At 44.6% G+C, this 22500-nt stretch overlaps 1 protein-coding gene across 3 annotated transcripts; it reads left to right on the top strand.

Annotated features, from left to right (window-relative positions):
- Positions 1–11803: 11803 nt before the first annotated feature.
- KLK13 (kallikrein related peptidase 13) lies at positions 11804–21459 on the top strand. 3 transcript variants are annotated; one of them, XM_015124687.3, is made up of 6 exons: positions 11804–11957; positions 12489–12574; positions 17100–17286; positions 17626–17894; positions 19100–19236; positions 21258–21459. In XM_015124687.3, exons 2-6 carry the CDS (start codon positions 12523–12525, stop codon positions 21444–21446), a joined length of 834 nt encoding a protein of 277 aa, XP_014980173.1. In that variant the 5' UTR covers positions 11804–11957; positions 12489–12522; the 3' UTR covers positions 21447–21459. The 3 variants fall into 3 exon arrangements, with proteins under 3 accessions (XP_014980173.1, XP_028695305.1, XP_077837223.1); XM_077981097.1 differs by lacking the exons at positions 11804–11957; positions 12489–12574 and adding an exon at positions 13852–14019; XM_028839472.2 differs by lacking the exons at positions 11804–11957; positions 17100–17286; positions 17626–17894 and having other exon boundaries at positions 12498–12574.
- The last annotated feature ends 1041 nt before the right edge of the window (positions 21460–22500 follow it).

The following is a 22500-nucleotide window of genomic DNA, read 5'->3' as shown; positions in this document are numbered from 1 at the left end:
TGGAATCATCCTAAGTTGTATTAATTCATCCATTTATTTATTTTTTATATTTTGAGACAAGGCCTTGCTCAGTCTCCGGCTGGAGTGCCGTGACACAATCATGGCTCACTGCAACCTCAACCTCCTGGGCTCCAGTGATCCTCTTACCTCAGCCTGCCGGGTAGCTGGGACCACAGGTGCCTGTCACCATGCCTGGATACTTTTCAAATTTTTTGTAGAGACGAGGTTTCCCTGTGTTGCTCAGGTTGGTCTCGAACACCTGGCCTCAAGCGATCCACCTCCCTCAGTTTCCCAAAGTGCCGGGATTGCAGGTGTGAGCTGTCGCGCCCAGCCTCATCCATTCATTTAATTACTTCAAGAAACAGGTACACAGTGGCCTCACCATGCCCAGCCGGGAGCTGTGTACTGACAAGTGGCTGCCTCCCTCTTTGCGTGGTTTTCCTCGGGAATCCCCCGTCCACCCCACTGTATCAGGTTTCTAGACGGTAACACCTCAGCCCTGCAGAGTGACCTTGAGCACGACTGCCTTCTACCAGCCTCCTCCCTGGAGCCCCTGTGGTCCAGGGCAGAGAACTAACTGCCTTGTTTCCTGGAAAATTCTATGCAAATGAAGATGTCCTCTTTTTCCTAATCAGATCTCAGGTGAGGAGAGTTGAGTTAATCACAGGCTTCAGTTCCTGTCCAGGCAAAGCCTTTCTCTCGTTTTATTAATTTATTTCCACTCTTCATCTCTGGCTGTGCTCCCCTCCCTTCCCACAGGCACCGACACAGATGACTTTGAATGCCCTGCATCCTTGGAAAACAACGCAGTGTCACGGTGTTGTTTCTAATTTACATGAAACCATTGTGTTAGGAATCTCATTCTCTTTCTTACTTTCACTCATCAACAGCTATTGAGTACCTACTACACGCCAGGCATTGGTCTATTTATTGGGCATCTGCTATGCACCTGGTATTGTTCTGGGTGCTGGAGGAAGCGCTGTGAGCAAGCCAGTCAGAATCCCTGCCCTCACAGAGCTTATATTCTAGCAGGAGATGACAGACAAGAAGCCGTAAACATAATTTTAAAATAAAGCAGAGTCCCTGTGAGTAACGAGGTCAATAAATGTGGGCTGGGCGGCAGGCCCAATGTGTGCCAGGACCAGCTCATACATGCTCGCAGGAGTCTACCGGCAAATTTTCAGGAATTTCGAGAGCTGGTTGCTAAATGCAGCCATTATTAAAAATTAAATTACATAAGCTTATAATTACATAATTGATTGAAAAAATTGTCAGTAAATACTCAAAACTCAACTGTTGCTAATTATTTCAATGAATACCTATGCTTGGGAGTGAGGTATGTCTCTTGTACTACGTCTGTAATGATGAGCTTCTGTACATCTCTTTCCAGCTCCCCAACTCTGTATGCACCAGTAGCTTGACAATAGCCAAAGTAGGAGTATTTACTGCACTGAAATTGAAAAACACTAGAGATAGGGCTTTGCTGGACAGTCATTGCCAAACCTTTACCAGGCACCCTTGGATGGGTCTGCCTGGGAATGACCTAATGATCTTAGTGTCTGTCTTCTCAAAGTTCTGTGCTTGGATACTACAGAGTACAGATAAAATAGAATGTTGTACTCACCTTATGTTCTATGGAGACAGCACAGTATTGGGGAACCCGAAGGTGGCAGGTTTGGGACATGCACGAAAGATTGCTGGGAAGTAGAGGCTGCCTCCTTTTTCCTCATCCTCCCACCCCTTCCCCCAGCTTCTGGTAACCACCATTCTACTCTCTTCTTCTAAGAGTTTGAGTTTTTTAGATTTCACATATAATTGAGAAATTACATGTGATTTCACATATAATTGTGAAATTATATGTGATTTCACATATAAGTGAAAATATAATTATGTATGATTTCACATATAACTGAGATCATGCAGTATTTGTCATTCTATGTCTGACCTATTTCACTTAACACAGTGTCCTCCCGGTCCATCCATGTTGTCACAAATGACAGGATTTCTTTCTTTTATAAGGTAGAATAATATTAAATTATACTGATATTAATATATTACATTTCCTTTATCCACTCATCCATCAACAGACACACAGGTTGTTTTCATATCCTGATCATTATGAATAATGCCACCACGAACATGGGTGTGCAGATATTACTTTGAGATACCAATTTCATTTCCTTGCACCAACTTACATTCCCACCAACAGGGTACAAGGATTCACTTTTTTTTCCCCCACATCCTTGCCAAGGTTGTTATTGTTTGCCTTTTCTATACTAGTCATTCCAAAATGTGGGAGGCGATATCTTACTGTGATTTTAATTTGTGTTTCCCTGATGATTAGCGATAGTGAGCACCTTTTCATATACTTGATCCCTTGTATGTCTTCTTTGGAGAAATGTCTATTCAGGTCCTTTGCCCTTTTTTTTTTTTTTCCCGGAGACAGAGTCTCCCTTTTGTCCAGGCTGGAGTACAGTGGTGTGATCTCAGTTCACCGCAACCTCCACCTCCTGGGTTCAAGCGATTCTTCTGCCTCAGCCTCCCAAGCAGCTGGGATTACAGGCATCTGCCACCATGCCCAGCTAATTTTTGTATTTTTAGTAGAGACAGGGTATCATCATGTTGGCCAGGCTGGTCTCAAATTCCTTACCTCAGGTGATCCACCCACCTCAGCCTGCCAAAGTGCTGGGATTTCAGGCATGAGTCACTGCGCCTGGCCCTTTGTCCATTTTTTAATTGGGTTATTTGTTTTCTTGCTGTTGAGTTTTTGCATTCCTTATATATCTTGGATATTGACCCTTTATCAGATACATCATTTGTAAATATTTCCTCCCATTCGGTAGGTTGTCTTTTCACTCTGTTGATCATTATCTGTTGGTTGTTTCCTTTGGTGCACAGAAGCTTTTTCATTTGATACAACCCCATTTGTTTTGTTGTCTGTGCTTTGATATATTTTATTATTTAGATATTTTATATCTAAAATATTATTGCCCAGACAAATGTCAAGAAGTTTTTTCCCCAGGTCTTCTTCTTATCATTTTACAGTTTCAGGTCTTATGTTTAAATCCTTAACCCATTTTGAGTTGATTTTTATACATGGCATGAGATAGGAGTCCAATTTTATTCTTCTCCTTGTAGGTATCCAGTTTTTCCAACAGCTTTTGTTAAAAAGAATATCCTTTTCCTTTGGGTTAAAGATCAGTTGGCAGTAAATGTGTGGATTTATTTCTGAGCTCTCTGTTCTGTTCCATTGATTATATGCCTGTTTTTGTGCCAGTACCATGCTGTTTTGGTCACTATAGCTTTGTAGTATGTTTTGAAATCAGACAGTATGATGTCTCCGGCTTTGTTCTTCTTGCTCAAGGTTACAGGGTCTTTCATGGTTCCATATTTATGATTATTTTTTCTACTTCTGTGGAAAAAAAATGCCATTGGAATTTTGATAGGGATTGCAATGAAAATGTAGATAGTTTTGGTTAGTATTGACATTTTAACAGTATTAATTCTTCCAATTCACAAATATGGGATATCTTTCCGTTTCTTTATGTTGTCTTCAATTTTTTTCATCAATGTTTTATAGTTTTCAGTGTACAGATTATTTACTTCCTTGGTTAAGTTTATTTTTAAGCATTTTATTGTTTCTGATGCCATTGTAAATTGAGTTGCTTTCTCAATTTTTTTTCTAATAATTCATTGTTAGGATGTAGAAACACAACCAAATTTTGTATCTTGCAACTTTACTGAATTCATTTATGAGTTCTAACAGTTTTTTGGTGGACTCTTCAGGGTTTTCTGCATATAAGATATGTCATCTGCAAACAGAGGTAATTTTACTCTTTCTTTCTGATCTGGATGCATTTTATTCTTTTTCATGCCTAATTACTATGGCTAGGACTTCTAGCGCTAATGTTGAATACAAATGGCTAGAGTGGGCATCCTTGTCTTGTTCCTGATCTTAGAGGAAAAGCTTTCAAGTTTTCACCCTTGGGTATGATGTTAGCTGTGGATTTGTCATATATGGCCTCTACTGTGTGAGGTACATTCTCTCTATACCTAATTTGTTGACTGTCTTTATCATGAAATGATGTGGTATTTTGCCAAATGATTTTTCTGTACCTATTAAGATGATCATATAATTTTTATCCTTCATTCTGTTGAGGTATATCACGCTTTGTGATTTGTGCATGTTGAACCATCCTTATATCCCAGGGATAAATCCCACTTGATCATGGTGTATGATGTTTTTAATATGCTACTGAATTTAGTTTGCTAGTGTTTTGTTGAGGATTTTTGCATCTATATTCATCAGAGATATTGGCCTATCATTTTCTTTTCTTATAGTGTCCTTGTCTGAGTTTGTGGAGGTTGCATCTTCTGTGTCAAGGTGATAAACACACACTGTGGGTTTAATACACAGCAGTCATACAAGCCCTATAGGAAAAAGGAGACAAAAGAAGCTGTGTACTTGAGTAGATTTGGGCCCCCAGTGACATGATATAACTCACGCTATAATTCTCATCCTGCATCCTTCTACAAAGCTAAGTAAAAATAGTTTAAAGATTACTTTAATCATTTTTGCAACTCAAAGTTCCAGTTGTGTTGGTTGAGCACCATATTTTGTTGATTTAAAGACACATTCTTTTCATATTTTTAACATCTCTGAAATTAGGAGGCATCTCACATCTTAATTCAGCGTGATGTCTTACATGTCATAATTTAATTGACAACTTCTTTTTCTTTCTGAGTGGTCTACAAAATAACAGTGCAAATATAATCAACAGTATTTTACATTCAGTTAAATAGTGTGTGAAGGAAGGCAAGTGTAGGTGAGGAGTCAGTTTGTATTATTAAATAGGTCATCTGATTTTGTCAAATAATCTTCTAACGATCTATCTGCATCATTGTTTGCTCATCTAGTTCATTGCTTCTAACTGCCCCAGAGTCTTCTAGACATATGTTGTCCAATATGGTAGCCATTAGCCACAAGTGGTGTGGCCATTTAACTTTTGATTAAAATTAATTAAAATTAGATACACCTTAAAATTCCATTCTTTAGTCATACTCACAACATTTCAATAACCATATGTGGCTAGTGGCTGCCATATTGGACAGCATAGATATATTATAGATAGAATTATTTCCATCATCACTGAAAGTCCCACTGAACAGCACTACTCTAGTTTTCACCCTTGTTTCACATAGCGTGGTGCAGAAAATAGCAGCTTCTGAATCACCTGGAGCTTATTAGAACTGGAGTCTTAGATCTCACCCAGACCAACTGAATCAGAATCTGCACTATATATAACAAGATTGCCAGGGCATTCAGTGCGTGTTAGGATGTAAGAAGCACCACTGCATAGTATACATCCACCATGTTTAGTAACCCGGTCCTCCGATGATGGATACCTAGGTTACCTTCACTTTGAGTGTGCCACTTATACATCTATATAAGACTCCTCTTGACCATTCACACAGGAGTGGGACCAAGGGGCCTAAAGGCCTATTATTAATCAATTTCACCAAATATTGGCAAGTTTTTGTCTAAAAAAGAAGTGTTTGACCAGGTGCGGTGGCTCACGCCTGTAATCCCAGCACTTTGGGAGGCCAAGGTGGGCAAATCACGAGGTCAGGAGATAGAGACCATCCTGGCTAACACGGTGAAACCCTGTCTGCGCTAAAAATACAAAAAATTACCAGGCGTGGTGGCGGGCGCCTGTAGTCCCAGTTACTCAGGAGGCTGAGGCAGGAGAATTGCTTGAACCTGGGAGGCTGAGGTTACAGTGAGCCGAGATTGCACCACTGCACTCCAGCCTGGGCAACAGAGAGAGACTCCATCTCAAAATAAAACAAAACAAAACAAAACAAAAATTAGGGTTCTTCCCTCTCCATGCCTGCAACAATATCCATATTTATTCATTCAGTAAAGAAGAGTTTTTCCCTTTCCACACCTTCAACAATATCCATATTTGCCGTTGACGGTTCCTATGGAAGTGAACAAAGGGGGACGAATGCAGAAATAAAGACAAAGACAACAGATCTGTTTTGAAAGAAGGGGTCAGGGGGCTCCTTGCTTCTGGTGAGCAAAGGCAGCCTTGAGCTTCTACAGCCCTTCATTTATATTAGGTAGAAAGAGCAGGGAGGGAGCGGTAACGGTTGGTCAGCTGCTTAATTTATCACAGGTACATATAATTGCTTTCTTTGTATAACAGCCTTCAGATGTTCCTTCGGATAATCACAAGGAACACTGTGCTTAGCCCTCAGCACCTTTTCAGGTGGCAGATGCAGTTGTCAGTTTTCCAACATCCTGCTTTCATGAGAACAGTTTTCTGTTTGCTCATACAGCCTCCAGTGGTAAACTGAGTTGGTCACGACCCCCATTTTCTCGGCCTGTACCACATATTTATTCATTCAGTAAATATTTAATGCCTATAGTTCATTTACTTATTCAGCAAATGTTCATTAAATCTGATTGTGTACCAGGTATTGTTCTAGGAGTAAAATATTTAAACATTTCTTCCCTCAGGGAGTTCACATTCTAGAGGGGAGGCAGACAGAAACAAATGAATAAGTAAAACATAACGTCTGATGGATGGGAGTAAATGCCATAGAGTAAAATAAAGCAGAGTAACAGGATAGAGAATATCAGAGGAGAATTGCAATTTTATGTTGGGTGGTTGTTCAACCCAGCAGGCTTGGACTGTCCAAATCTTGCACACTACAACGAATCCTGCACACTCCACAAACTCAGACAAGGACACTATAAGAAAAGAAATGAAACTTTTGTCCCTTGCCTGGCTTCTGGGAGATAGCTTCTGTGGTCTTGGAATATCCTGCCGAGTAACAGAATCTTTGTCTATCTGGGGCTTGAGCCATGCCAGATAATCTATGATAACAATGTGACTTATGGTAGGGACCTAGGGACATGTTGTGTCAATTTGACCTCTAGAGGATCTGGAGCTAAGGTCAGCCACACAAGTGGGCAGTCATGTCGATATGACTAACCCCCAATATAAACCCCGGATACCAAGGCTTGGGTGAGCTTCCCTGGCTGGCGATGCTCCGGCATGTTGTCATACATTATTGCTGGGGGAATTATACACTGTCCACAAACTCCACTGGGAGAAGACAGGTGGAGGCTCATGCCTGGTCTCTCCTGGACTCTGCCCGATGCACCTTTTTTCTTTGCTCTTTTTAATCTGTATCCTTTCACTGTAAGAAACCAAAACTATAACAACTTTTCTGAGTTTTATGAGTCCTTCTAGTGAATCACTGAACCTGTCCTGGAGACTCCCAAGTATAGTGTTCAAGAAGGCCTTCATGAAGAAGACGACAAGAATACAGGGGACCATGCAGACATCTGGGGGAAGAGGGTTTCAGGTACAAAAGCCATGAGATGGAAGCATGCCTGGCATTAGAGGGACAAGAGAAGAGAAGATGGTAGAAGATGACATCAGAGGTGGATCACAGGCCATTTGGTCTTGGGTCTTATATGCCAACCATAAGGAAATGCCACTTTCACTTGGAGTGCAGTGGACGCTACTGCAGGGTTTTGAGAAAAGTGACCTGCTCTGACTTAAAGGTCATTCTGGTAGCTGCATTAAAATTAGAGTGTAGGAGGACAGGGACAGAAGCAAAGAGATCAGATAGGAAACTCGCAGTAATCCAAGTGAGAGATGATGCAGGCTGGGTGGGACCAGGGTAACAAGGATGGAAGGTGGTAAGAAATGGTCAGATTCTGGATCCACCCTGAAGGTAGAACTGATGGAATTTGGTAACAAAATGTATGTATGGTGTGAGAAAAGGGATTCAAGGGTGAGACTGAAGTATTGACCAGGTAATGAAAAAGATGGTGTGAACATCCACTGAGAAACCCAAGACCACAAGAGAAGTATGTTTGGAACATGGGAAGGGCAGAGAACAGGAGTTGGTTTTGAACATGGAGATGTTGAGTAGGCAGCTGGATGTTAAGTGGAGAGTTTGAGAGTCAGACCTGGCTGGAGACATAAATTTGGGAGTCGTCAGCATGTAGATGGTATTTAAAGCCACGAGACCAGATGAGATCACCAAGGGAGTGAATATAGACAGAGGAGAGAAGAAGGCCAAGGACCGAAGCCTGAGGTGCTCCACCATGTAGAGATTGGGGAGACAGGAAGAAACATCTCCAGACACGGATGAGAATCAACCAGTGAGTGATGAGGAAAACCAGGAGAGTATAGTGTCCCAGAAGCCAAGGAAAGAAACAGGGAGTAGTCCACTTGTTAAATGCTGCTGATAACTCAAGTAAGATAAACCCTGAAGAGATGGCCCTTGGATCCAGCACCATGGAGGTCACTGTTGTCCTAAAATGGGGCATGGTTGGTGCAGCAGCGGGAGAGAAAGCCTTCATAGTGTGGGCTCCAGGGAGGACGGGAGGACAGGAATTGCAGGCAGTGAGCTTGGCCAGCTTTTTAGGGAAGGATTGCAGTTGTATGGAGCAGAAAATGGGCCAGGAGCTGAAGGAGAACATGAGAGTGGGGAGAAAGTTTTTGTTGGTTGGTTTTCAAATTTTAATGAGAGATGGGAGAAACTGTAGTATATTTGCATGCTAGTGGGGCTGCTCCTTGGAGAAGAAAAATATGTTGCAGGAAAGAGAACAGAGAACTGCTGGCTGGAGCAATGCCCTCCAGAAGGCAAGAGGGGAACAGGATACCAGCACCAGTGGAGGCGTCTATCTTAGTCGCAGGTGCAGACTGTTCACCTAGAGAAATGGGAGAGGAGACAGAGGATGTGGGCATGCAGGTAGGTGGCAAGACTGACCTTGCTAATTTTTGCTATTCTGATGGATGAAAGTGATGTGTTGTTGATGCATGGGATGCATGATGACTGGAGCCACATCCTGAATAACACAGATCCAGCTCTAAAGAAGAATCCATGTTTCTCAACTCTCTGTGCCTCTTTCTCACCAAGATTCTGCTTCTCACTGGGCATCTCTCTCTTTCTACCTCTGTGCCTCTGTCCTTCTCTGCATTTTCTCTGTCCTCTCCCACCTGCCCCATCCTTCTGTCTCTGTGTATTTAGCCCTTTGTGTCTCTCGGTCTTCCCCTCCCTTCATGTTTGCATTGGGGCCCCTCCTCTGGGCCTGGGTGTGGGGCCTACTTTCTCATCCCAGCTAGCATTTCCAACCAGAAGTTCCAGTTCCTGCTTGACAAAGAATCCCATTTTGAAGCCAAGTTAGGGAGGGGCCTCCCGGAACCGTCGGATGCCTCCATCTTAAGCTTTACTTATTTAACAAGAGCATTGTGGCCCTTGGTCCATGCCACACTCTCTTTGAAGCATTTTCATGTATTAATCCATTTAACCTTTCTCCATAAGGCAGGTGCTATTGATTGTGCCATTTTACAAATGGGGATGCTGAGGCACAGAGCGGTCACATCACGTGAACTCAGGAAGTCTAGCTCCAGAGTCTGAGGTCAGAACCACTAGGAACACCATATCTTTTTCAGATCCTTTCTTCTTTCTCCAGCCCAACTCTCTGTGGTGGAGGAAAGACCTGCACTTGTTACAGAAGTGCACTTGGATTTGGTCCAGTTTGTGTGTGACTTTCAGCCGTGGGTTTGTTCATCAAGTGAGGGGGTGGAAGTTGCCCAGCCCTTGGTGGGCCCATGACCTCACTTCGACCAGAGCTACCCATCCCGTGTTCGGCCAATCATAACCCCTAACATCAATTTGACCTGGCACTCACCCCTCAGCAAATGACAAGGCCAACCACCCTCACTCCAGGCTCCAGCCCTTCTCAGGTGAGAAAGGCTTCCCTGGAAGCATGGACCCAGGTCACAAGAGGGCACAAGTACCCTGATTTCCCACACAAGCTGGTTGCCTCATTTAACCTGGCATCCTCCCTCCAGCCACACCACCTGAACACAACTCCACTCAAAAAGTGAACTCAGACTCCACCCTGTGAGGTGGGAGAAGTCCAGGGTGGAGAAAGACGATGACTTTTCTTCCACCTTGAGAGGTGGGGTATGACCCAGCTCATCCCCCAAAACCTACGGCATCATAGACACTCAACCTCATGGCTAGTCCTCATCACCAATGTCAACCCACAACCCCAGATCAGCCACATCGCAACATTTCCCCATCCAAAACCTCAATCTTGGTTCCATCTTCAGCCCCAACCCAACAGTACCCCATCACCAAATTATCCCTAGATACCTCCCATCTTACAATCTAATCCTATCCCAAAACCAACACAACTACCACATCCAACTCTGTACCCATCCTCATCCAATTTTCATTCACCTCCCCAAACTCATGGCATTCCCAATGCTGTCATCAGGCCCATCCTTAACCTAACCACAAACTCTACTCATTTCCTATATTAAGCCATATTTTTCTTCTCAGCAAAAGACTTTGAAATGGACCCAACATTGGACATTGAGGTGTCCCCAGTGCAAAGTTAAATGGGTTATCTGATTTTATGAGGTCTCTGTACCCTTTACTGTCTTTGAACTACTTTATGGCTCTAAATTGTAGATATCTGAGAGCAATGCAAATAATTCTTGTCCATAACTGTTTAAATGAATTTTGCCAGGTGGAAGTACAATGGATTTCCCTCCTCCTCCCAGGGTGGAATAGCCAGTTTTGCATCTATTTGTAAATGCATTTCAGCATTCCTTGTTGTCTGTGTGCATATGGCTCTCTTACTGGCTCTGCCATTTATTAATGAGTCAAGATACAATCTTTGACATATGTTCATTTCATATATGTCAGAGTCATGGTAAGACCACGTTTTAAAAGTTACCCTTTGACACTAGATTTGATCTCCACATCCAAACCTGAACTCCATCAACAAGGACTGTATGAGTTTCCATGTGAGCCCTTGCCCCAGCCATCTCTATTCCTTATCCTCATCGTGACACCTCCACTCTCTCACTCTTTGCAGACTTCATCTGGTCCACATCCCTGGTTTTCTTCCAAACTCTGACCCCACCTCAGTCCTTCTTAATCCCTAATCCTGTGCCCTCCACCCCCTAGGATTAACTCAGGGCTCCACCCAGTCATAGTTCCTGGAGACACCTACTCATTCCCAAAACACCACCCCTTCCTCCTTCCTCTCCCCCACCCCCAATCTATGTCTTCAGAGTTTTCCGACTCCTGCTTTTTCCTCTCCACCTACGTCCCGTGACTCCCTAACCCCCTCCAGCTCTGCTCCTAAAAGGCCATTTCTGGAAAATGTTGCTTTCTCAGGTCCTATCTCTGCCCCCATCCAAATCCAAGGGCAGTTGACTTTCTATCCACCCAGCTGATGATTTTCTTCTTGTGTCTGATGGTTGGTAGGAGCAGGGAGGCATGATGATGGGATAATTGTAGGTGTCCTTGGGTCTTTCAAAAGAAAAAGGGTTGAGATGAGACTGGGAATTGGAACCTAGATGTGTTGAGAGCTAAACCTGAGATGAGGTTGGAGATGGGACTGGGGTTGAGGAACAGGCTGGAGTACCGGGTATGGTTAGGGATGGATAGGGAAGTGGGAATCCGGTAGAACATGGCCATTTGGGGGCTGACTGCGTATTAGGAATTATGAATGGGGTTGGAGAAGAGGTTAGAAAACTGGGTGCAGAATGGGTTGAAGTTAGGGATGGGCATGGAACTCGGTGGGGCAGGGGGAAGGAAATGGAATTTCCCCTTACCCTTGTTGGGTCCTGGTGCCTGAAAGTTCACAGTGGGTTCAACTCCGGCTTGGGCGGGGTCAGATCTAGGTCCCAGCACGTCCTGGAAGCTCCGCCCCAAGCAGAGGGCCAAGCCCAGGCTGGGGGTGCCTGGAGACAGCCCGCTGAGCCACCGGGGGTGGAGAGGGGGAGGCCAGGGACCAGGAAATGCTGAGTGAGCTGGGGGAGGGAGTTCAGGGGTTAAAAGCCATGGGTCGGGGCCGAAGCTCTAGGCAGCTGGCGGCTGACACTCCTGGCGGGCCCCTCACTCAGGTAGGGTCTGCCTGGGGTGGGGGCGGGGAGCGGAGGAGGGCAGGAAGGGGAGAGAGGAGGGGATAGAAGGGATGGGGAAAGCAGAAGGGCAGCTGAGTCAGGGAGAGGGAGAGTGAAGCTAGAGTCTCAGATCTAGAGAGAAACCTGCAGAGACGGAGAGAGGCGAAGGGAGCGGACAGATAAGAACTTGGGCTAATACCAAGCGTGGGGACAGACCTAGAGGGGTAGAATGGAAGGCTGACTCTGGAGGAAAAGGGCGAGAGTGCACGGACTACCCAGCTCGCCAGAGGGCAGGGGGGATGGGACGGCTTCCCGGGGTGAGGGGCTGCACGCCGGAGCCCCAGGGGGTTGCACATTGCTCCTCCCACCTCGCTACTGCACCCCTTCCAAGGATGCAGTTGGGGGTGGGGGGCAGATTCCAGGGTCAGAGCTGTCAAGAGTGAATGAGGGGAGGAGAGATTTAGGAGCCGAGAGGTTTCAGACGCGGAGGTTCCGGGCACGCCCTCGACACCCCCTTCACCTTCTCCTCAGGCCCCGCCCACCCTGCCCTCCCGATCCCGGAGCCATGTGGCCCCTGGCCCTAGTGATCGCCTCCCTGACCGTGGCTTTGTCAGGAGGTAAGAATGCGCGGGGGTGGAGGCGCGGCGGCCACTCGGGACAATGGTAGGAGGGGTCAGGCCGAAGGGGGAGGGGGCGTGGAAGCCGCAAGCTCCGCCCCCCACCCACTCGGACTCGGGTCCCGTGGGGACAGCCCAGAGCTCTTCCTGCCTGTCCCTGGGTGACCTGGTTTCCCGGCTGAGGTCGGCCCTCTGACCCCAGACCCCTCACCTCCCAAAATACCCTCTCAGCAGCCTCTTCTCCCCGTTCAAGGCTTCCTGTCCTCTCTGGAAAGCTGAAGGACACGGGTTCGTGTCCTGACGCTGCCGCTTTGAGCCAGTAGCCTAGCAGCTGCTTTGTGCCTAAATTGGCTTCATCTGGAAAATGGGCTCAATCTATAAGTGCTTATCACAGAAGGTCACTGTGAATATTGAAACGAGGTGATGCGTCGAACATGCAATATGTCGCAGATAGAAGGGACTTGAAAGTTAGCCACTTAGCCGTTATTACTTTATTAGTAGTAGTCTCTTTTTTTTTCTTTTCTTTCTTTCTTTTTTTTTTTTTGAGATGGAACCTTGCCCTATGGCCCAGGTTGGGATGCAGTAGCACGATCTCGGCTTACTGAAACCTCCACCTCCCGGGTTGAAGCGATTCTCCTGCCTCAGCTTCCCGAGTAGCTGGATTACAGGCGCCCGCCACCATGCCCAACTAATTTTTGTATTTTCAGCCGAGACGGGGTTTCACCCTGTTGGTTAGGCTGGTCTCGAACTTCTGACCTCAAGTGGCCCGCCTCAGCCTCCCAAAGTGCTGGGATTACAGGCATGAGCCACCGAGCCCGGCCTCTAGTATTCTGTCTTCATACTCAGTCCCTTCCAGAACCTTCCAGATTGTTCTTTTCATCCTTGGGTTGACCCCAAACCTATGTGACTTTGCCGCAAATTGGTAGTCCTTAAGATCCCTATGGATCTTTCCCATCTTTCCCTGCCATTGTAAGCAGTTTCTCTGGAAACCCCATTCATACATAATTTAGTCATTCAACAAACAGCTATTAAACACCGGCCACTGTGCTGGGTGCTGTACAAGCAGAGACACAGTCCCTGCTCTCAGCACCTGGAGTCTAGCGGGGACAGACGCAGATGTTATTCAAACAATTATCCAAATAATTAGTTAATAATTATCTTGACATGAGGTGAAGACTTCAAGGAGCCAAGCCAGGGGCCTAGAGATGTAATGGCGGCTCCCCAACCAGAGGCCTTCCCAAAGGGCTTGACCCTTGAGCCAAGACCTGAAAAAGGAGGGGTCTGTGGGTGCCTGGCACCTGGCACCATCCTTGGCCTGAAGGTGGGGTGGCTTCTCTCCTCTGGCGACACTCCCTGGATTCATGCCCGTGCCTCTCCTGAGTGCCACACCCTAGGCTAGGAGATCCACATGCTACGCCTTGTGGAGTCCTCAACAACCTGGCGAGGTAGGTGCACTGTAATTACTCCAATTTCACGGCAGAGAAACCTAGGACTCAAAGACAGAAGGCTCCTGCTCCAATGACACCAGCAATGCCTGAGTCAGAATCCTAATCAAGGTTGTCCACCCTGTCCTCCATATCCTGGACTTGAGGCTCTGAAAACCATTTGTATAACTTTTGACCTAATAATTTGCTTAAAGTTAGCTTTTTTCTTTTTTTTACTCAAACAAAAGTGTGTTCAAGTTTATATTACTGTCCTGAAGAGAGAACAGAATTCTTTGTCATAAATAAAAGGTGAGGAAGGAAATAAACCCTGCACAATGAAAAGAAAATAATATGTTTATTGGGTTGGACCACCTGAAATTGCTGATACTTGAACATTTTTGATCTTCCTAAAACAGCTTTTGCAGATGTTTCAACATGATAAATGTTAAGTGGCCTGATGAGGCTTCTGTGTCCTCTTGGCTTTAAAAAGTGAGCTCAGTGAGGATTAGGGAGGTGTTAAAACCGTATTAGCACCACCTGAGACTTTATCCTTGACAAAATCAGGATTAAAAGAGAACTGGATGCTGACTCAGCGTCTGAGTGTGCGATTTAATGTTACTTATATCTCATCTCTCTACCACCTAAAATGATCCTCTGCTCACCAATAACTTCTGTCCCGAACTGAAAACCACTGGGCTAATCCCACTGCTTGCCCTGTAGTTGGGGAAGCTAGATGGGGAGGCGGAGGGACCTCCTGCTGTAGCTAATAATTAATAATAACATTGCCCACTGACTGAGTGCTCTCTGTGCTACCTGCTGTGCTGTATGGTTTGAAATGCGGGATCATCTTGAATTCTTCAACTGTGCAATGAGAGATGAACTGTTACTTTTTCTACTTGACAGCTGGGGAAACTGAGGCAGGTAATTTGCACAAGGTCACACAGTCACAAAATGGCATGCATGTTCAGGATTGGATTCTCCCTGTCCCATGGACCCCTGCTGTGCTTCCAATACCAGACACAGTGCCTGGCACACACAGCATTTATTTATTGAGCCCCCACTGTGTGCCAGGCACTGTGTTAGGTCCTGGGAATATGGTACTAAATAAAGCAGTTAAGGTGCCTGTTGTCAATGGAGCTTACAGTCAAAGTGGAGAGATTTTTAAAAATGAATGTATACAAATGTAAAGAGAAATGAATAGCAATCATTGTTCTGATAAAAACCAACCAGAAGAATGTAATGGGGGATGAGTGGGGACCAGGAGAGTCAATATTAGACCAGGTGGTCAGGGAAGGCCTCTCTGAAAAGAAGACATTTACCTGACCTCTCAGAATTAAGAAGGACCCAGACATACAACCTCTAGATTCTGAGGGTCATCCAGTAGAATATTCCATATATATGAAATGTCCTATATCTGTGCTGTCCAATTATCCACTAGCCACTTTAGGCTATTGAACGTTTGAGATATGGCTGGTGTGACTTAAGAACTGAATTTTTAATTTACTTTTACTTCATTTTAATTAGTTTAAATTTAAATAGCCACATGTAGCTAGTGGCTACCATATGAAACAACACAGGTCTGGAGAAAGGACTGTCCAGAGAGAGGAAATAGTAAGTATAAAATGTCTAGTATGGGGGCATCCAAGATGATTTAAATTCTTTTTTTTCTTTAAATGCCTGGTGTGTTTGAAGAACAGGTCCATGAGGCTGGACCAGAGGAAGTCAGAAGAAAGAGGTTGGAGATGGGGTCAAAGATGCTGGCAAGGGCCAGACAGCAAAGAGTCCTGCACACCTTGGGAAGGCTTTTTGGATTTATTTTAAAGGAAGTCAAGCCTGGGAACAACATCTGACTTTCTTTGTTTGAAGAGTCCTCAGCCTGCTTTGAGAAGACTGGATTGGAGGGATGTAAAAGTGGAAGGATTTAGGTTGATGTAGTCATTTGGGCTAGAGAAGATGGGGCATGGACCAAGATGGTGGCAGAAGTGTGGAGATAACTGGATATTTGGGAGATAAAACCAATAGGAATTGGCTGTGAGTGATGAAGGAAAGAGAAGAAGCAAAGATGACTCCAGTTTTGGAGCTGAGCACTGAGGTGGGAAATACTGGAGGGAACAGTTTTGATTGACAAGGATCAAACTGGGAATACAAAGCTTAAGATGCCTGTAAAGCATTCAAATCAACAGTGTTTGAGATTTGAGCTTAAAGAAGAGTTCAGGGCTGGAGATGGTTAGCCTGTAGCTGGTATTTAAAGCCATGGAGGCAACCAGTATATATGCAGTGAAAGCATAGAGAGGTAGGTGGAAAGATGGTTGGATGGATGCATGGATGGATATATGGATGGATGGATGGATGGATGGATGGATGGATGGATTGGATGGATGGATGGATGGATGGATGGATGGATGGATGGACAGATGGATGAATAAATGGACCAGTGGATGGAGGGACAGATGAGTTGATGGATGGATAAATGGATGAGTGGGTGGATGGATGCATGGATGGATGAATGGATAAATGGATGAGTGGATGGATGGATGGATGGATGGATGGATGGATGAATTGGTGGATAAATGGATGAGTGGATGGATGGATGGATGGATGGATGGATGGATGGTTAGATGACTACCTAAATGGATGAATGGATAGATGGATGAGTAGATGGATGGACAAATCAATAGGATGAATTGGGGATGGATGATTGGATAGATTGATGGATGGATATTGCCTAGGTGGATGTGTAAGTCAGTCTCACTTCTACCTCCTGAAATCCATCCTCTGGTAGAATGATATAAAAAATGCATGTGGAGAGAAAGTCAATCTCCTGCTTACCTATCAGTAACATCCTCATTTTGTGAACTCTTCTGTTAACCCCCAGTGGGGTTAACAGATTTGGTACTTATTTGGAAAAGAATGTCACATCCTTGCCCTAACTCATCTCTACTTGGTCAAGAATAGCAACTGCCAGAGGTCGGCAAATTCGTCTTCAGTTCCTGGTCACCCAGGGCAATAGTCTGACCCTTTCCCTAAGCCCAGGAACCACAACTCCAGGGCTCCTCTGCACCCTGGATCCCAGTTTTCAAACAATCTCTCTTCTTTACCAGGTATCTCCCAGGAGTCTTCCAAGGTTCTCAACACCAATGGGACCAGTGGGTTTCTCCCAGGTGGCTACACCTGCTTTCCCCACTCTCAGCCCTGGCAGGCAGCCCTACTAGTGCGAGGGCGGCTACTCTGTGGGGGAGTCCTGGTCCACCCCAAATGGGTCCTCACTGCCGCACACTGTCTGAAGGAGTATGTAGGGGCCAGGGGAGCATGGGGTAGGGATGAGAATGGGACTGGGATTATGGATGGGATGGAGTTGGATTTAAGAATGGAGTTGGAGTTAGGGTTGGGGATGGATATGGGGGTGAGAATGAGGTTTGGGGTTGAGATATGGGGATTGGGTATGGGAATAGAATCAAAGTAGAGGATTTGGATGGGATTGAAGTTGAGGATAGGGGAGATATGTTTGGAGATGAGGAAGGTAGGATGGAAAAGAGGTTAGGCTGGGGATGGGAAGAGGTTGGGGCTGGGATGGGGATGGAAATGGGTTCCTCTTCTTTTCTAACCACCCTCTTCCTGCACCCACAGGGGGCTCAAAGTTTACCTAGGCAAGCATGCCCTAGGGCGTGTGGAAGCTGGTGAGCAGGTGAGGGAAGTTGTCTACTCTATCCCCCACCCTGAATACCGGAGAAGTCCCACCCACCTGAACCACGACCATGACATCATGCTTCTGGAGCTGCAGTCCCCGGTCCAGCTCACAGGCTACATCCAAACCCTGTCCCTTTCCCACAACAACCGCCTAACCCCTGGCACCACCTGTCGGGTGTCTGGCTGGGGCACCACCACCAGCCCCCAGGGTATGCACCCACACAGGTGGCCTGAGGCCCCACAGGAGTGGCTGGGGAAACAGGGGCGAGATGGGAGGGAAGGTCTGAGGTAGATTCTTTTATATATAAAAATATAAATTACTAAATAAACATATTTACTATTTATATAACAATTTATATACAGTTATAATTATATACAGTTAGCTGTATCCTTTATATAAATGTATATAAATTCATGAATATATAAAAATATAAATAGATCTAATATATATGAATATATTATATGATGTATATTATGTATTATATAGCAATATATTTATATATTATACAAAAATTATACAAATTAAATGTATTTTATAATTATAAAATTTATCAATTATGTATTTTAAATATGTATTTCTCCATAGTGTATATATTATAACTATATCATCTATATTTAAATTATATATTATAAATGTATTTTATAAATGTATACATTTATATATTTATATACTGTAAATGAATTTTATCATTTATAATATATAAATCATACATTTATATATTATAAATGTATAAATTTAAATATAAATACAAAAATATAAATATAAAATTTTATATTTCTATAATTTATAAAATGTTTAATATGTTAAATATGCTTATTAATGAAATTTCTAATAATTCAATTTAATAATTATATATCATTACTTATTAAGTATAGTACATTGTATATGTGAATATAAAGTTGATGTATATACCAACAAGAGCCCTTTGCATCTCTTTAGCAATCCCTGACTCTCTCCCAGACTCATGTTTGTACCTTTCTCCTCAACATGCCTCGTCTCTCTTCCTACCATTCTATCCAACTCTTCCATAACTCTTCCCATCCCTGTTCCTGCCTTTCCCATCTTTAGTTCTCTATTTCTGACCATCTCCCTATTCCAACTCCCTCTCTCTAACTTTCTGTCCCCACCACTGGCTCCACCACTCTCCTTATCAACCTCCCATTCTCTTGTCCCTTCTCTCCCTGTCCTTCCTTCCACTTTTCTCCTCATCTCTCCCTTTGCCTCTCTGCCATGTCCCTCCATATTTCTGTCACTTCCATTGCTTTACCCAGATAGGTGCTCATCTCTTCTCCCATCTTTCTCTTCCCATCTCAATTTTCTACCTACTCTTTACCCATTCAACTTGCATATTTAACCTTCATCCCATATCCTATCCAGGTCGGATACCTTAGACCTTCTCTTTCTTCTCCCCAGTGAATTACCCCAAAACTCTACAATGTGCCAACATCCAACTTCGCTCAGATGAGGAGTGTCGTCAAGTCTACCCAGGAAAGATCACTGACAACATGTTGTGTGCCGGCACCAAAGAGGGTGGCAAAGACTCCTGTGAGGTGAGGCCAGGAGGCTGGTGGGTGCCTAGGACAGGATAGAAAGCCAGAATGGAAGTGACAGATGCTGGGGAAAAAGCTTTGTTTCTAGCATTAGGGGAACCAATCTTTATAAGGTACAATGCTCCCTCACATAGGAGGTCAAGACAAAAAGAGGCACCCAGGGATGGCAGGAATAATTCATCATAAGCCCCAGCTTTGACTGAGTGGCTGCCCAGATCCCTGTGTGGAGATACATAAAAGTTGGTATTCTTTCAATTGAGTGACAACCAACTCAAACTGGCTTAAACAAAATGCTGGCTTTTGTAACTGAAAATCCAGGGTGTCTGACTTTAGGCACAGATGGATCCAGGTATGCAAATTGTGTGTTTGGAATTCTGTCTTTCTTTTAACTCTCAGCTCTTCTTTATTCTCTTTTGGCTTCATTCTCAGTTAGATTCTTCCCATGACAAGACGGCCCCAGCGGCTTTGAGCTTACATCCTACCCCCTAGGCAACCCTATTAGAAAGAGAATCTCTCTTTTCCAATAGTTCACATAAGTTTTGAGCATGATTCTCACTAGGCTGACCTAAGTCATGTGTCCTGAGCCATAAGTCCATCAGAGCTGTGGGATTCTCTGATGGGCCAAGCCTGAGTCACATAGTTAACTGTGGGTGCTGGAGAGGGGCAGGGACAAACGGCATGGACTGGGAGTGGAGAAGGGCAGTTCCCCAAATGAAAAAGTCAGGAGTGGCTGTTACCAAAATAAGGGGAAATGGCCAAGTACGGTAGTTCATGCCTGTAATCCCAGCACTTTGGGAGGCTGAGGTGGGAGGATTACTTGAGCCCAGGAGTTTGAGGCCAGCCTGGGCAACATAGTGAGACTCTGTCTCTACAAAAAAGAAAAAAAATTTTTTTAGCCAGGTGTGGTGGTATACACCTGTAGTCCTAGCTACTTGGGAGGCTGAGGCAGAAGGACTACTTGAACCCAGGAGCTCGATGCTGCAGTGAGGTAAGATCATGCCACTGCACTCCAGCCTGGGTGATCAAGCAAGCCGCTGTCTCAAAAACAAAAAGAAGGCCAGGCACGGTGGCTCAAGCCTGTAATCCCAGCACTTTGGGAGGCCGAGATGGGCGGATCATGAGGTCAGGAGATCGAGACCGTCCTGGCTAACACGGTGAAACCCCGTCTCTACTAAAAAATACAAAAAAAAACTAGCCGGGTGAGGTGGCAGGCGCCTGTAGTCCCAGCTACTCGGGAGGCTGAGGCAGGAGAATGGCGTGAACCCAGGAGGCGGAGCTTGCAGTGAGCTGAGATCCGGCCACTGCACTCCAGCCTGAGCACAGAGCGAGACTCTGTCTCAAAAAAAAAAAAAAATTAATTTTTTTAAAATAAGAGGAAATGGATACTACATGAGCAAAAAAAAAAAAAAAAAAAAAACCAACCTGCATCCAATAAAGAAGTTGAGATTTGATTCAGTGAGACAGAGTATGATACTATATTAATGATATGTGCCTTGATCCGCTAGTGATGTCTGCCTTGGGCTCAGGAAGATAAATAGATGTACACGTGTATTGCATACCCTGCCCAGATGTGGATGGGTTCACTCAATAGTGAGAGGCACAAAGGAGTCCTAAAGTAGGAACAGGGTCAGCTGGTGTGGGGCAGGGGGTGCAAGTTGGGATTTAGTACCAGGGAAACAAAAATGGGTATGAAGTAAGTTGTTACCATTTTAATGAAACTGTGGAACAGAGAAAGACACAGAAATTTCTCTGTGTCTCTCTTTCTCTGGGCCTATCTCTGTCTTTCTGTCCCTATTTCTGTCTCTTGCTCTCTGTCCCTCTGTGTTTGTCTTCTTGTCTGTTTCTCACTGTCTTCATTGCTTTCTCTCACACTGTGTGTGTCTGACTCTGCCTCTCTGAGTCTCCTTCTCTGTGTGTGTCTCTCTCCATCTTTCACTCTCTCCCCACATCTCCCTGTCCCTGCCTTGTTTAGCCCCAGCAAGGACCCATCTCTCTCTCTCTCTCTTTCTTTCCCAACTCAGGGTGACTCTGGGGGCCCCCTGGTCTGTAACAGAACACTGTATGGCATCATCTCCTGGGGAGACTTCCCATGTGGGCAGCCTGACCGGCCTGGTGTCTACACCCGTGTCTCAAGATACGTCCTGTGGATCCGTGAAACAATCCGAAAATATGAAACCCAGCAGCAAAAATGGTTGAAGGGCCCACAATAAAAGTTGTGAAATATACCGGCTTCCTTCCTTTCACCATGATTTCCTCATATTGTCTGCTTAGCCCTTCTCTGCTCCTTATTCCCAGTGTTCCATTTGAAGCAGTGATCCGTGTCCTGAAAAATGCTCAATCCCAGTTGACATTCCATGTTTCAGAAGCATTCAGGCACTGCCAGGCTTGCAGTCTCCCAGATGTTGCATCCCAGAAACATCTCAACAACCTGAATGTCCCAACCCAGACAATGGCCCAGGTCTCTCAACTGCATCAGCATGGCTTCTATGAGCCCACCTGAATGTTCTGTCTGTGGCACATTCTTAAATATTTCCATCAGCCCATCTCAACAATATATGTCCTATAAATGGACCATCCTTGACAACATCCTCTAACTCTTCAAGTATTTATTCAATGCCAGTATCCTAGACCTTCTATTTTTTGCACTCAAGAAGGCTCTAGACTCCCATGATAGTTCATCCTGAAAATATTATCTTATGCCCACAATCTTCTGCCCTGACAACATTCTATGTACCTCTGTGACTCACCACAGCTAACATTGGATCCTCAGAATGGTTCATTCTCACACTGTTATGGTTGTCTCAGATGTCCCAACCCAACCTACATCCCACATTCTTCCAATACCCCACCTCTGCCAACATTCCCTCTCTCTGAATCAACGGCACCCTAAGTCTCTAGAGTTATAGGGTTCAATATACCAAAGGGTCTCCTTGCCTGAGCTATATTGTCTACCAAATATTCTGTCCTGTATCCCCGCCATGAACATGCTTGTTCAGTGTCCCTTGCTGTTACATCTTTGTCCATGACCCTAAAATGTAGTGCAAATCCTTGCTTTGGACAAGTTATAAAACTCACAGTCTCTGTGCTTTCTCATCTATAAAGTGGGTTCATGACTTTTTGGAATTGTAGTATTATTACAAGGATAAATGTCAAGCATTTATCATTATTATTATTTGCATGATTCCCATAAAATATTACCTTAGAATGTTAATAACAGCCCTTCGAATTTGCAAAATGTCCAAAAAAGGTGTTGCACTCATTTAT

This window comes from Macaca mulatta, chromosome 19 (assembly GCF_049350105.2).
Source record: "Macaca mulatta isolate MMU2019108-1 chromosome 19, T2T-MMU8v2.0, whole genome shotgun sequence".
Lineage (NCBI taxonomy): Eukaryota > Metazoa > Chordata > Mammalia > Primates > Cercopithecidae > Macaca > Macaca mulatta.
The sequence above is the reverse complement of the archived record's forward strand: the minus strand, read 5'-3'. Positions and strand labels throughout refer to the sequence as shown.